Raw genomic sequence first — 14,866 nt, 5'->3', positions numbered from 1 at the left:
CCAATCAATTGATCACAATTAACTTACCACTGGTGATGATTGTGAGTGTTACAAGCAGCACTTAATTGTTGTGGTGATGAATAATGTTCAGTTAATTAGCAAAGGAATAAAAAATCAAAGGTAAACATGATTAATGTCAAGTGATTGTTGGTGTTTAAAGTCAATTGATTACTTACTAATTGTTGCAGTTAAAAGGTATTTCCTTAATTGTGATGGAATCATGATTAGTTTTAATTGTAATTGGATTTGTGATCGATACACTTGTAAGTATTAATTGTGGTGAATTTTAAGAAAAAAATATAAAAAAATCAAGGCTTTTGATTGCAGATTAAATTGTTGTTCAATGGAATCACCAGTCTCATGTAATTAACTTAAACTCTCCTTCAAACTTATCTTCCTATCATCTTTTCCCCCTTAATTTATCATCTTCTTTTCCCTCTCTATCTCCCTGGTATCTTTTCTGTGTCTCTATGAGTCTTTTTCCCTGTTAATTGTTGACTATTAACTGGTAATTATCATTATCTCAACATGATAGTTGGAAAAAAGTCTTTCATATTTGCTTTGTTTCCAATCAACCGATTCAATTGAATTTTAATTGTGTTTTCATTTGGCAGGAAATTTGATTAACTCAATTTGATTTTCTTTAATTGTAATGATTAGTTGAGTCTCGATTGTTTAATTTGGTTGGCGATTTGTAATCAACTGCACGAATTTATTAGATTGTTAATGAACTTGTTTCCGAATCAATTGATTACTTTGTACTATTGAAGATTTGAAAGTTTATTGATTAGTTTAAATTGTTGATGATTACAAAAAGTAAATCAAGAAAAGATTAATTTTTGATTGCTTCTTGTCATCAAATCGTCGTAAGAGAAAACAATTTAGATTTCTTGACCTTCCTTAACGGCGGTCGAATGTGATTCGCCGTTAGCATCGGCACTACAAGGTTCGATAACTTTAATGGCCGATCGGAAAGCTTGGTGGACTTTCTTGTTGTCGAAACAAAGAGTTCCACCTCCTCGTTTGGCTTGTGAGGCCATTCGGTTGACATCACCGACGCAAGTGTAAGTGGCCTTTGAATCGTCGCTAGAAATGGCCCATTTAGAGTGATCGGTGATGAATTGCCAATCTCCTGATGAAGATGATGAATCGAAGTTGATTTCTAAGCCCATGACATTGTTGACGGTGTAGTCGAGGGTACAGTCGCTTTCCAAGATACCACCAGCACCTCGTCTCCAGGTTTCAGCGAAAAGTGGAGCTTCAAGAGCGGGAGCGACAATAGCACCATACAAATCAACGAGGTTCTTTGGGTTCTTTGAGAAAGCTCGGAAAGTTGTTCCACCAAGAGTAGTGATCTCAGTTTCCAAACTCTTTGGTGCGTCTTTGGGGGCTCGATACTTGGGATTGAAAAGGTTGGTGAAATCGGTGGACTCACTTGGGATTCCGCCAACAAGGTTGGTTGAGAAAAGATTTGGTTTCATGAGGAGAAGATGAGAAGCCAATTTAGGTCCTTCACTTTGGGTATCGAAAGAGATACACAAAGAGGTTTGACCATTGTCTCGACCAGAATCGGGATAATCATAAGAATCGTCGAAAGTGTTGACAAACTTGGGTACAGAATGGACAATGTAGAAACCGGTCGATTCATCCATGACAATAACTCCCTTGGAATGAGCCTTGGTACCACTTTCTAAAAAAGGATCAACAATTAATAGTCACAATCAAAGATCTTGTAACAATCTAAATTGCGGAAACAAACCTTTTCCTTTGGATGGAGCGTCGTTCCAAAGAGCGTAAGTGTATTTGGATGCGTCTTTGTAAGCGGGTGCTAAGGTTTGACCCCAAAGGGAATCTTTGTCCTTTACGGTTTTCGATGAAATTTTCCATTGTCCATCTTTGTAATCATTGGAAGTGATGTAAGCGTAATTAAATCCAGTTCGTCCCGACAAAGTTGATTGTTTGTCCTCATCACTTTCTCGAGGTAATTTGTACACAACGTACCAATCGACATCGTTACCATCCTCGTCCTTACATTGTAATGCAAAGGAAGGTGAGAAAACGGAAACAAATAATAAGACTAATTTTAAATCCATTTTAATCAAGATCAGTGGTAACAATTAAGCACCAAGTTGTAAAAGAGATAACGTATTAAATTAATCAACATATTTATATACTTAATTGCTGACGATTTAGCGTTCATTATATTCATATCATTTTCACCTGATTCTAATTGTCAATCTAATTGTCAGAACATTGTTCTTTCCATTGTTGTTTTAATTGTTCGTCGAAAACAAATTAACACCAATTATCATATCAGGACTTAGAATTGAAATATAAATTGATTATCTTCATTTCCATTCACAAGTTTTGCATAGTTAACAATTAGCACCATTGTTTTTGGTTAACCTTCTCATCTCATGTAAAATCAAATCAAATCTAATTTGATTGATTTTAGACATTGTTTGCTACTAATTGTGATCAAATGTTTTTAATTTCTTCGTATATAAATTAACTGCGTAAACAATTACGACGTTGATTGGGGATCAGTGAATTTCCATTGTCATTAATTAATTGCTATTTAAAGTTGCCCTTAGATCAGTTGGTTACTATTATTAGTCGACTTTTGATAATTTCGTTGGAATCACAAAAATTAACGAGAATTAAAATTTGAACCGAATGACTTTTACCGCTTCTTTTTGAGTAAAAGAAAACATTAAATCAGCTGATTGAATTTGTTTACAAATCGATTTTGTCTCATAATTTAATTTACCCCGATGGTGATTTTCTGATGGTTATTTGATTGATTATTTCGTTAATTTCTTGTTGGTCGAGTAACAATTAATTCGTTTTAAAATGGTAAGTGATTCAATTCTTTGAAAATTTGTATTCTTTTTGTGATTTAAAGACTAATATTGGAGATTTGATTTTCTCTTTTCTTTTCTTATGATTGTTGTTGATTGTTTGCTCTTTCACAGGCTGAACGAAAAGCTACTAATAAATATATTCCATCGGATTTTGATCCAGTTAAACATCGAAGTGTCAACAAGTATCGAAATAGTCATCCATTGAGAGAAAGAGCTCGAAAATTAGACCAAGGAATATTAATCATTCGGTTTGTTCTCATTCTGTTTTGATCGATCTTTTCTCTATTTTAATTGTTGTTTTCTTTTCCTCAGATTCGAGTTACCTTATAATATCTGGTGTGGTGGTTGTAACAATCATGTTGGAATGGGTGTTAGATATAATGCTGAGAAGAGTAAAGTTGGAATGTACCTGACTACACCTATTTACAAGTTCCGAATGAAATGTCATTTGTGTGATAATCATTTCGAGATTCAAACAGATCCTGCTAATTGTGATTATGTTATTGTTTGTGGTGCTCGAAGGCAAGAGAACCGTTGGGATCCAAGTGAAAATGGGCAAATTGTCACCGAGGATAAAGATGATATTAAGAAAATGGCAACTGATGCGATGTTTAAACTGGAACATGATTCGGAAGATTTGGAGAAAAATAAACAAATGGCTCCGGTTATTGATAAATTACAAGATTTTCAAGATAGATGGAGAGACGATTTCTCAGCGAATCAACAATTGCGAAAACATTTAAGGGTAAATTTCAATTTCATGCAATACGGAAATGGAAATGGTCTTAATTTTGGTTCTCTCTCCTCTCAAAATAGACACAAAAATCAAAGGATAAAACAGAAAAGGACAAAGATGATGCTCTTCTTAAGAAATTATCAATTGGAGTTAAATTATTGCCCGAATCATCATACGATGTTAAGCTTTCATCGCTAATTAGATTAGAACCAACAGAAAGTGAGTAACAATTAAACAACCTTATAATCAATTGAATACTAATCTAAATTGTTAATTTGTTTTCAGCTTTTCAAGAAAGAAAGGAATCAACTCGAAACCGAATCGTAACCGAATCAATATTTAAATCATCAGAAGAATCAAAATCAAATAGTAATCTGAATAAACAATTTATCGAAATTGCTAAATCATTAGCAATTAAGAAAGTTGAAGAGGAAGATATTTCGCTTGATGAGAAAAAATTAGGAATTTCTTTAATCAAACCAATTGCTGGTTCATCACAATCAACAATTAAAAGTTTGGTTCCCTATGCAAGTGATCAAAGTGATTCTGATTAAACCAATTCACGGAACAACAAATGATTGATATATAACAATCAAATCCCAAAACCTTGTCTATAAAATTGATTAGTTAATTATTGTATAAATTGTATATTTGAATTATAAACAAAAATCTCCTAAAACAATTAAGTAATTACAATTACTTAGTAAGTCGACTCGTCGAGTCAATGAGAACTCAGAGATTTTTCAACTCATAATTAATCTAATTTCTAGCGATGATTGAACTGTAAAAAGAAAGGACCAAGAACACAATTAATTTAGCTAATTGTACAAAGAACTGCTGAACAATTAACCAGTCCAATGAAGTGATTTGTCCCACCAAGTAAACGAGTAAAAACAAGGCCACAAAAATGAATGGAAAACATTAACATAAAATTGAAGAAATTGAAAACGATGGTTAGTTGATTGTTAACCAGACAACAATAACAATTAAGGATGGTCTTGACAATTAGCCTGAATTGATAGTTTCCTCCTTAATCGTATCACCATCTCATCTTCCCATAATTTGTTTTCTCATCTTCCATAGACTCCAATTAAATTTCCAGATGATTGTTACTCTTGAATGGGAAATTTTATCTTCCTTTGGGTGTAAATTGTATCCATTGAGCATCTTCATGTTGATCATCTTGTTAATTGTGCATTAATTGCATTCCAATAATCAATTTCTCCTTGTTTCTATTCAGTTCAACTGTCAAATTTAGATTGAACAATGGATGTAGAAAGTGAATTTGATAATTTCTCCCAAGTTAATTATCCTCATTTCCATGAATCGGGTAATTTTGTTCTCGATCTTTTCTCAATCTCAATTTGTTTGGAAATAATTATCGGTAATCTATTGGTAATAATTGTCGCCCTCAAGTATAAATGTTTCGGTTCCAAATCAACCAACAGGTACATCATCTCATTGGCCTTGTCCGATTTGACCATCGGCGTTATCGTGATACCTTTGAACATCCTGGAGATTGCTAAATATCATCTTCTTTTTTTGTTCCAAGAAATTTCCGTTATCTCCTCCATCTTTAATCTGACCGTTCTATCCATGGACCGATACATGGCGATTCGCAAGCCAATCGGCTATTCCCGTAAACTGACCACTCGCCAAGTGAACATAAACATCGCACTGGTTTGGTTTTCCACTTTGGTCATTGTCAAGTTACCACATATCATTGATTACGCTTGTATTGGAACTCATGATGAAGACTCAGCGATTTGCGATTTCCTTCATGGTAAAGAGATTCTGGTTGTCATTCTACTTCTCATCTTCTATTTACCTTTAATTTTAATGATCAGTTTCAATGTTGGAACATATCGATTGGCATTGGCAAGTTTAACGCTTAAACGACGTCGATCAAAATTCAAAACAAAACTAAACTTTATCGCTCATTATGACACTGGCGGTGGTACCGAATATGGAACCGTTGTAAATGGTGGTGGTGGTGATTCTGATTCCAAGGAAATATCAAGATTCTCAGCGCTAATGATACAACATAAATTGTCCTTCACCCTTGGACTAATCATGTTGGTGTTTATTGTTTGTTGGGCTCCGTTTTTCATAGTGTCAACGATAATTTGTCTCTGCTCCGAGTGTACACAATTTCTGGCACCAATACACAATTTCGCCATTTGGTTGGGTGTAGTTAATTCTGGTATGAATCCAATCATTCATTTTATACTAAGTCGCAAATTTCGCACGGCAATAAGGTCACTTTTCCGACTATCAAGTTCACCATCGAAATCAATAACCTCACCAAGACCATCATCGGTCCAACGACCAACGGCAACATCCATCATCTTACCAAGTAAATTTTTCTCCAACGGAATTTAATCCAATCTTTTAATCATCCCAATTGTTTATTGTTAATTAATTCTATTTGTTAATTTCTTCTGTTAATTATCTTCATCTTCTTCCAATTGCTCCTAATTGTTGAACATTTAATTTCGCATCTTCAGTAAGAGATAAAATCGACTCTTGATAACTTCATTTTCACATGTTAATGTGTCTTTCCAATTGTTTACCAACAAGTTAATTGTTACAATTTATTCTAATCTTTGGAACAATTTAAATTGTGATTTTCTCCACCACAATTCCCTAAATTGTAAATTCATTTTTCCCCTTTTCTTTTCTGCCTATTTGTTGATTGCTCTCTTATAACATTCAATCAACGAGCCTTCTAAATACTACTACATATGAATTCCCATAGACCTTGGATGTTAATCACTTTTCTTAATTCATCACAATTTAATCGGAGGTTTATAAAGGGAAAAAAAGTAATTCTTCCTGTTTCATTTTCTTCACAATCAACATTCAACTTTCAGCTATTTGGGTTACAATTAATTCTTAATCATATCAACATAATCATCAACATCAACAAATTCACAATCAACTTCATTATTTAACTTATTGTGATCAAGAAAAAAAAATGCTCAAAAATCATTAACAAAATTGTGGCAATTATTGCAAAATCAACTAATCATATTGGATTAAGAATCATTTTGACACACAATTAAATCCTAATATCATTTTATATATACAAACAATTAATCATGACAACAATTTGTTGCCTTAATATCAATCATATAACATTAATCATCTCATACAATTAGAAATTAATTTGTAGTCATTAATTTAAATCAATCCAATATTAATAAATTGTCATAATTTACAAATATCACATAATTGATTGATTGTTAATCATAATTTGGACAATTTAAACCTCAAAATTTATTTATTATTAAAAACAATCCAGATGATCACTTTTCATATCTTCAAGTTAATTTGATTGTTAACATTGAATCAATTAGAAATCAGCAATTAGTAAGTTAATCAGAAAATTTCAATTATAATCAATTCTTACCTTTGGTATATTAAATTAACAAGGAGAATCAATAAAAACTTGAAATCAATCAGAAAGATAATCAATTGTAACGATTGTCCCTTTAATCATTGTCATGTTCAATGTTGATCATTTAATTGTGATTAATTGAATATCTTTTATCAATGGGATGAGTTGAAAATGTGAACAAATTAAATTGTTACCCTAATTCAATAAGGAGATAATCAATTAGCTTAATAGTCGTCAACTAATTTAAGTAACAATCATTAAATTCAAGGTAAAATTGATGAGACCCAATAAATTGTAATGAAAATTTAAAACCAACACAATTAAATAAAGTTTATTACAATACTAACATTTAATTGTTTCAAGTTGATTGAACATTCAAGTTAACATTAACCAAAATCGTAATCGTAATCATGTTAAGTGATCACAATTAAATTGTTGCGAATTAAATTGTTCACCTTAATAGTAACAATCAAGTTCCATTTCTAAATTGTTGCTCTTCTTTAATGTTTACTTTTTTTCTTCTCTCTTTTTCCTCTTACTTTAAACTTTTCTCTTTCTTTTCTTCTCTTTCTTTTTCTATGCACTTTGTTTTCCTCTTCAGTGTTTCTTTTGCTTCTCATCCCTTGCGGGTTACAGGTTAATCCTTTTCACATTTAATTCTCTCTCCAGGTAATTTAATTCTCTAATTGATTGATTGTGTTGAAGATCATCAACAGGCGAACCAACAACCTCTACAATTAACACTAAATCATCAGCATCAACTTTAATTACAATTCTCAGTCATCATCGTCTTAATCTCAAGGTTGGTGTTGTTGTTTTCTCATTTTCTTGATGTAAACAAAAGTTGAACCTTTTCTTATTATTATTGTTGATTGTTTTTCTTTACCTGTGACAATTTTGAAAAAATGTTTTTAATTAAATCATCTTGTTTCTCTCTGTGATCAATTAAACTTAATTCTCGTATGTAAACAGTATCAGAATGTTACCTTTGTAAAAGCAAAAAGGAAAAGGTGATTCTGTTTACCTCAATTTGTGTAAATTTTCATTTTTCAAGTGACAACTTTTAATGAGTAAAACAAAGTGTCCATTTTACCCTGGATTTGAACCATGGCCCATGCTGGACTAACTGAAGAAGACATTCCTGAGGGTAAAGTTAATCAAGGTAAGAGATGATTGTGACTTTGTTAACTCAATTCAGCTAATTGATTTGTTTACCTTTTCTGTGTTCAGTTTGCCGGGAATGGCTTGTGAGGGAGGATAATGCAATCGCTTACAGGTTACAAGATGAAGAAAGTAAAGTTAATGCTCTTTGTGTGTTTCCTTTTCCTTTTGTTCAATAGGCTAACTTGTTATTTATTTTCTATTCTTTTTTCTTTATCATCTAGTTAACTCATTCTATGAAGGTAACCGTTTCAAGAATCAAGTTTTTCGAAGTGACCTCGAAAAGGCGAGATACATTCAAGAGAAGGAGGAATATGAAAGGATGATTGAGTTTGAGAGAGAAAGGCAGAGAGTTGCTGATGAAGATGAGAGGATAGCCAAAGAGATACAGGAAGCTTTGGTTGATGAAGAAAGGAGGAAGGCTGAACAATTGAATTTGATTGTTGAAGAGGATGAAAAATTAGCTCAGAGGCTTCAGGAGAAGGAGAAAGAGCGACTTAAACGGAAGAAAGTTCAACGGGAAAGGTTACAGGTTGAAAAGATTCGGTTAGAGAAATTTGGTTCCATGAATCCGGACCTTTTGGATGCCGTTAATCGGACTATCGCTGATATGGATGATGCTGAGATTTTCGGTGATCTTGTTAACCCAATTGCTGGGACATCAAATTCATCGGGTTTAACTGAAGATTATCTGTCAGATTTGTGTTTAAAACCACCGGTTGGTTTGACTGAAGCGGAGATGTCACAATTTATGGCCGAACAAGATGAAGAATTGGCTCGATTTTTACATCAATATGAGACCCAACGGAAAGCGGCCATTGCCAAGGAAAAGAAAGAGTGGATTGAAGCTCAAGATTATGAGATTGCACGAATTTTACAGGAAGAGGAAAAGGCCAGAGCCAAACGTGCCCGTGAACGTGCTCGTCAGGCTAAATTGGAACGAGAAAGGATGAGAAAAGTGGATCAAGAGGGTAACCTAATTTTTAATGGAAAAATTAATCAGCATGACGATGCAACTTCCCTTGGGTCTAATACAATTAAAAGTAGTAATAGTAGTGGTCATTATTATTCAAGAGAAAGAATAGATTCAACCAACCATAAGAGGTCAAGGCAACTTGGAGGAAGAGGAGGATTAACACAAAGTTATCATGAATTAGCAATTGAAGAAACTTCATTAACCAATATGAACCATTCAAGTTGTTCAATTAACAATAATGAAACTAATTATCATGATATCTCACCAGAGGCTAATGATTTGGCAAAACGTGACTTACCACCGATCCCAAGTTTCCATAATGTGGCAATGGACCTCGACCCAACGTACAAAAGACGCCAACCGACAAGTGGGACACCAAGTAAAAAGGTAGAACCCGAAAATGTAGCCGATTTGACCGGTGTCCATTTCGCTGAACTATGCCGAGTATCTCCGTGTTCATCATCCTCGCAAAGTCCACCCGCTAATAAAAATAACGCTCAACAACAACAACAACAACAACAACAACCGACAATAAACGAAACCAATTACAACAATTTACAAGCCGAACAATTTGATGATAACAATTACATTGGCTACCAACCCGTCCAAGGCCAACGACGAGTGACAGCCGAAAAACGGAGTAAAAAAAGTCGAGACACTTGTCGAACTCAATAATCAACAATCAGCAATCGAAAACAATCAATCCAAGCTAAACTAGTTAATCACTTTCCATTTAAATTGTCCAGTGTAAATATTTTCTAACCATCATCAACAATTTAATAATTTTCTTTCTCTTTCTCAAATGAACACAATTATTTTGATACAATCACCTGATCATCATCATCATCACCAATATGCCTTAAATTAATTTCCGATTATTAAAGAAACTAAACTTTTAAACAAAATAACATTTCTAATTTCACAATTAACTCGACAATCAAGTGATCAAATAAACTTTAAGACAATTACAATGAAAGAAAGGAAAAGAGAGAGAGACGAAAAAATCGATGTTTGATTTTCAATCATCAATTTTTTTCGATCATCGATAATAATCGATAATTTCAATGATCGAATATGAGTTTTGAATTTGTTGACATAATAATCTTGATGTCATGAAGCTTTTTCATGGAAAAATCTGAATGACCAGAAAATCTCTGGTCAAATAACCTAAAAGACCTGAGAAAAGAGACTAATCAATTCTCAGCTTTCAACAAGTGAATTATCATCCATGTTTTAGATGAACAATTAATCAGTGAAATTAAAAGTGAAATCAACCGAATCGGTTATTTGGAAAATCATATTACTCACCTGTGAATAATTCATATGAATTATTGTGAATTTGATCAACAAAATTGTCTTTAACTGGAATAGAATTTGATTCAATTCAATTGTTCTTGATCTCTATCTAATTAGTCTCAAGAATCTTTTGCCAAAAGGAGTAAGAAGTTATCGAGATGAGTTAATTATGGATCAATTGTAATTCGATTGGTCAAATAGTCTCTGTGTCCACCACCAAACTCTGGAATTGATCCGAATGACCGATAACATTGGAAGTTTCAATATCCTGATGGGTCAAGGCTCTTCCACCGAAAGAATCACCTTTCAAATGAGTTGGAACAATTTTCTCTCCCCCAGAATCACAGGTAACCGAATCAGAGATGAGATTTGCATTCATCATGAATCATTTTCCCTTCCATCACCATCATCATCTTTGCCTCACCCTTTTCAGAATCTGAATAATCTGTTGAACAGGTAGCAGATATTTACCATTCCTCAGCCAGAGATTTTGCCTCACCCAGTCAATTTTTCACTCAGCAATTTCCACCATCATGTTATCATCTGAGCTTTTCATTTTCTCTCCTCTAAAACAATCGTTATCATCTCTTAATCCACATGATTAGCCTGAGGCAAATTATCGAGTATTTCCAAATGAGTAGTAATCTTTTTCCATGTTTCTTCTGGTGATTTTTCAGAATTTTATCTTTTCTCTTTTACGTAAATTGTCTTCATCTTCCAGCTTATCTATCATTCTAATTGTTTGACTTAGATTATTTTCTCCATATTATATTATGATTACTAATGGAATTATGGTTTTCTCATTTTCTTTTTCTCCACAGATAAAAGATTGATTTGGATGTGAACGTTATCATCAATCTTCATTCTTGCCTCTTTTCACTATCTCACTCAATTACTCTCTCTCTCTCTCTCTTTCTCTCTATCTTCCTTATTCTGACTCTTCTCACTTTCTCTCATCATCTTTGCACTGTCTAAGGTAATGGATGGTAACAATAGTAAATATCTTAAAGGCCAAAGGTCTCAATCTACTTCATCTCAAATGGGATTATCACCAATGATTCTTAATCGTGACCATCGTCATCGTAGTAGTTTACCCAGTGCTTTACTTGCTCCGAGTTTGTATCAACTTTCTCACCTTTGGTGGTAACTTTGGTCGTCGTCATTCAGTTAATACAATTGCCGCTGAAATGTCCGATTGTGATGTTGTTATGGCCGAATCTTATAAGACCCGAGGATCTAATCAGTTATCTACTGTAAATGGTAATAATTTAGCCCCAGTTTCGGGAGTTACGACGCGTCGAAGTCCATCAATTGATCTATCTCAGCTTAGATCAACTCAGTCAACATACAATGATGACAATTTGTCTCAAGCATCTTTATTGTTAAGTTTAGCCAATTCTCATCATGTTTATCAATCGTCAATTAAATCATCCGCTTCAAATTGTGAAGATAATTTAAAGAGGACCAATGGCAATAGTAATAAGAATATGGGTAATCAGTTACAATCCACTGGTCAGTCTGGAAAATGTAACGAAAGTGAGAATCAAAATCGTGAATCTGTGATATCGCCATCGACTTCAATCGAGTCTGGAATGGACTCCGTTATGGATGAAGAGATGGAATCTCCTCGAACACCATCAATGATCATCAATGGTGAAAATAACACGAATTCAAATTTAGGTTGTTCTCCTTTTCAATATATCTCTTCCTGTGGTAATCGAAAGAAACGAGGTTCGATGAACGAATCTGCCCTTGGTTTACCAAACTTTCGACCTGTAAACATATCAATTGACCAACTTCCATCTCGCTCTTTGCAAGATCTCAGGTTAACAGGTAAAATCAAGAGAAGAAGAAAAAAAAAGAAAAACGTTCATCATTATAACGGTTTTATGACTCATTAATTATCATTTATCTCTAATATATTTTATCTGCTCTTCTTATTTCCCCTTGTTGTTTAGCTGCTTCATCAGCATCTTTAGCATCATCAGCTTCTGATGAATCAAATACTAGTGATTTTGCTTCACCATCAACACCTCGTCAACAAGATTCTAGTGGAAACAAACTAATCAATTCTAATCAAAATTCTGTTGTACCAAATATCAATCAAAGCCAACAGTTAAATGCCAATACAGCTTCAAGTGATTCAATGGTGTCAGCTGATTTTCCCGGAATTGGATTGAGTCCAGGTTACAGTCGCCAACAGTTACTATCCGGCCCTTGTCCAATTTGCGGTGATAAAATCTCTGGTTTCCATTATGGCCTATTTTCGTGCGAATCGTGTAAAGGCTTTTTCAAAAGAACAGTACAAAATAAGAAAAATTATGTTTGCTTGCGAGGTGCGAATTGTTTGATAACCAAAGATACTCGAAAAAAGTGTCCTGCCTGTAGATTTGAGAAGTGTCTTCGCATGGGAATGAAATTGGAAGCAATCAGGGAGGATCGAACTCGAGGAGGTCGAAGTACCTATCAATGTACTTATACAATTTCACCGACAACAATTAATCCAAACTATGGATTTGCCAATTGTAATAATTTAAATTCTGTTGTTCATTCTGATAATAATACCATGAGAGTTCAACAATCAAACAGTGTTGCAAGTGCCATGATGATGAGCCAACCAGTAGGACACAGTAGTCACGATGCTCGAAATTATTATCAAACAAAATGGTTGCCAATGTCTAATGATTTAAAATCAATCAATTGCGATTCACCAGTAAATTTTAGTTTAACTACAAACAATGGAAGTGTTGCAAGTGCCATGATGATGAGCCAACCAGTAGGACACAGTAGTCACGATGCTCGAAATTATTATCAAACAAAATGGTTGCCAATGTCTAATGATTTAAAATCAATCAATTGCGATTCACCAGTAAATTTTAGTTTAACTACAAACAATGGAAACGAAATAACCAATCGAGTAAATAATGAAAAGTTTACTCTCGATTCAAGCGATTCCGCCTCAGGCTCCAATACTTTCAGTCCAATTATACCTCCGAAAATAAGTGGACTAATCAAGGAAATTTTATCCGCTGAACATCATTGGCGCAGGACGCTGAGTGAAACTAAAACGTGCGATTTAAGTAAAACAAATCATCGTTATTATAGTGAAAACGTGACCAGTGAAACAAATAAAGAAGTGACTTCGAGCGATATTGAAAACAGTTTCTGTAGAATCGCTGATCATCATTTGTACAAATTAGTTCTATGGTGTAAAAGTTTACCTTTATTTCAAGAGATCTCATTTGATGATCGAGTTGTTTTACTCCACAATTCATGGATTGAACTTCTTTTGCTCAGCTGTTGCTATCGGTCAATCGCAACTCCAGGTTCCATTAAGATATCGTCCGATCAAGTGATCACAATTGAAGAAGCTCGAACTCTAGGAATCAATAATGTAATACAAAAAATGATCTACCTTTCAGATCACTTGAGACGACTTCAGGTGGACGAATGTGAATACGTTTGTCTTAAAATCATAATTCTAATGGCATCAGGTAACTAAAAGTGTCAACTTACTTGTCCATCTTATTTGAATCAATGAAAGGAGATGAAATTTCCTACTAATTTATTCATTGTTATTAATTGATTTTCTTTTCTCTCTCTCTCTCTCTCTCTCTCTCTCATAGATGCAAGTGAACTTCAAGAGCTAGAAAAGGTTGACAAACTACAGAAACAGATTATGGAAGCACTTCAAACATATTCGGCTTGTAATTATCCTCAACATCAATCTAAATTTGGTGAATTACTTTTACGTTTACTCGAATTGGAAAAAGTTTGTCAAGTTGCCAGAGAAACTTTAACCGTTAAACAGAATGAAAAAGATGTCAATGGTTTCAATATGCTGATGGAATTATTTCAAAGTGATGACCATTAAGACGCAACAATTAACTAATTATAATATATAATACAAATTTTATCAAAATTCACCCACAATCAAACTAAATGTAATCCCCTTTATACAATTTACTTGAACCTGTATAAAGGTTTGATCATTTTAAAAAGCAAAGCCTAAAATCAAACGCATCTTCATACAAACTGATTAAAAATATTATTTCAATTTGATTAATTGATCAACCTTAAAACTATCATTTCAACCTCAAAACTGGTCATTAAGTTAATTACTTATGATCAATTAATCGTAAGCAATTAAGTTTGTACCATTAGAAAATCTATTTAGCTTTAATCCTCAAAGATTATTGGTTTGATGGAAGTCTTTAACCAGGAGTTAATTGTCATTTGAGATTCTTTCAGTTAAGACTTGAACAATGATTAGGAGGGAACAATTAAAAAGTCAATTTTAATTGTCATTTTTTTTATATTTTCGGACGGTTGTGACATCTGGTGACAGAAAAATTTGTTTGTTGAAATTTAATTTGAAATCAACTTAAGATTTTGATCATTTAAGTTAATTGTATTGGATGTTGGTTAATAGA

General features: G+C 33.5%; 5 protein-coding genes across 9 annotated transcripts; 4 read left to right on the top strand and 1 right to left on the bottom strand.

Annotated features, from left to right (window-relative positions):
* Positions 1-764: 764 nt before the first annotated feature.
* On the bottom strand, positions 765-2,153 carry LOC128392343 (plancitoxin-1-like). The gene is made up of 2 exons (XM_053352357.1): positions 1,760-2,153; positions 765-1,690 (listed from the first exon to the last, which is right to left on the bottom strand). The coding sequence occupies exons 1-2, from the start codon at positions 2,091-2,093 to the stop codon at positions 882-884; spliced, it is 1,143 nt and encodes a 380-aa protein (XP_053208332.1). The 5' UTR covers positions 2,094-2,153; the 3' UTR covers positions 765-881.
* Positions 2,154-2,610: 457 nt separating this feature from the next.
* LOC128392348 (probable splicing factor YJU2B) lies at positions 2,611-4,282 on the top strand. Its single transcript, XM_053352361.1, has 5 exons — positions 2,611-2,856; positions 2,976-3,112; positions 3,177-3,609; positions 3,681-3,819; positions 3,886-4,282. Exons 1-5 carry the CDS (start codon positions 2,854-2,856, stop codon positions 4,152-4,154), a joined length of 981 nt encoding a protein of 326 aa, XP_053208336.1. The 5' UTR covers positions 2,611-2,853; the 3' UTR covers positions 4,155-4,282.
* A 584-nt stretch (positions 4,283-4,866) lies between these two features.
* Positions 4,867-6,878, top strand: LOC128392344 (probable G-protein coupled receptor No18). Of its 2 annotated transcripts, XM_053352359.1 has the most exons (2): positions 4,916-5,048; positions 5,153-6,877. In XM_053352359.1, the coding sequence occupies exon 2, from the start codon at positions 5,197-5,199 to the stop codon at positions 5,980-5,982; it is 786 nt and encodes a 261-aa protein (XP_053208334.1). In that variant the 5' UTR covers positions 4,916-5,048; positions 5,153-5,196; the 3' UTR covers positions 5,983-6,877. The 2 variants fall into 2 exon arrangements, with proteins under 2 accessions (XP_053208333.1, XP_053208334.1); XM_053352358.1 differs by having other exon boundaries at positions 4,867-6,878.
* Positions 6,879-7,570: 692 nt separating this feature from the next.
* Positions 7,571-10,045, top strand: LOC128392336 (coiled-coil domain-containing protein 50-like). 4 transcript variants are annotated; one of them, XM_053352348.1, is made up of 4 exons: positions 7,571-7,802; positions 7,973-8,162; positions 8,231-8,311; positions 8,386-10,045. In XM_053352348.1, the coding sequence occupies exons 2-4, from the start codon at positions 8,108-8,110 to the stop codon at positions 9,810-9,812; spliced, it is 1,563 nt and encodes a 520-aa protein (XP_053208323.1). In that variant the 5' UTR covers positions 7,571-7,802; positions 7,973-8,107; the 3' UTR covers positions 9,813-10,045. The 4 variants fall into 4 exon arrangements, with proteins under 4 accessions (XP_053208323.1, XP_053208322.1, XP_053208325.1 ...); XM_053352347.1 differs by having other exon boundaries at positions 7,571-8,162; XM_053352349.1 differs by having other exon boundaries at positions 7,575-8,162; positions 8,231-8,293.
* Positions 10,046-10,207: 162 nt separating this feature from the next.
* LOC128392369 (nuclear hormone receptor FTZ-F1 beta-like) lies at positions 10,208-14,499 on the top strand. Its single transcript, XM_053352387.1, is given in 6 exon segments — positions 10,208-10,780; positions 11,255-11,567; positions 11,569-12,266; positions 12,392-13,177; positions 13,352-13,927; positions 14,060-14,499. Coding segments are annotated over 5 exon segments (2,463 nt in total). The 5' UTR covers positions 10,208-10,780; positions 11,255-11,412; the 3' UTR covers positions 14,308-14,499.
* The last annotated feature ends 367 nt before the right edge of the window (positions 14,500-14,866 follow it).

Source organism: Panonychus citri, unplaced genomic scaffold (assembly GCF_014898815.1).
Source record: "Panonychus citri isolate SS breed McGregor unplaced genomic scaffold, ASM1489881v1 Contig00136, whole genome shotgun sequence".
In the NCBI taxonomy this organism is placed as follows: domain Eukaryota; kingdom Metazoa; phylum Arthropoda; class Arachnida; order Trombidiformes; family Tetranychidae; genus Panonychus; species Panonychus citri.
Note: the sequence above shows the minus strand (reverse complement) of the source record. Positions and strands in the feature narration are given on the sequence as shown.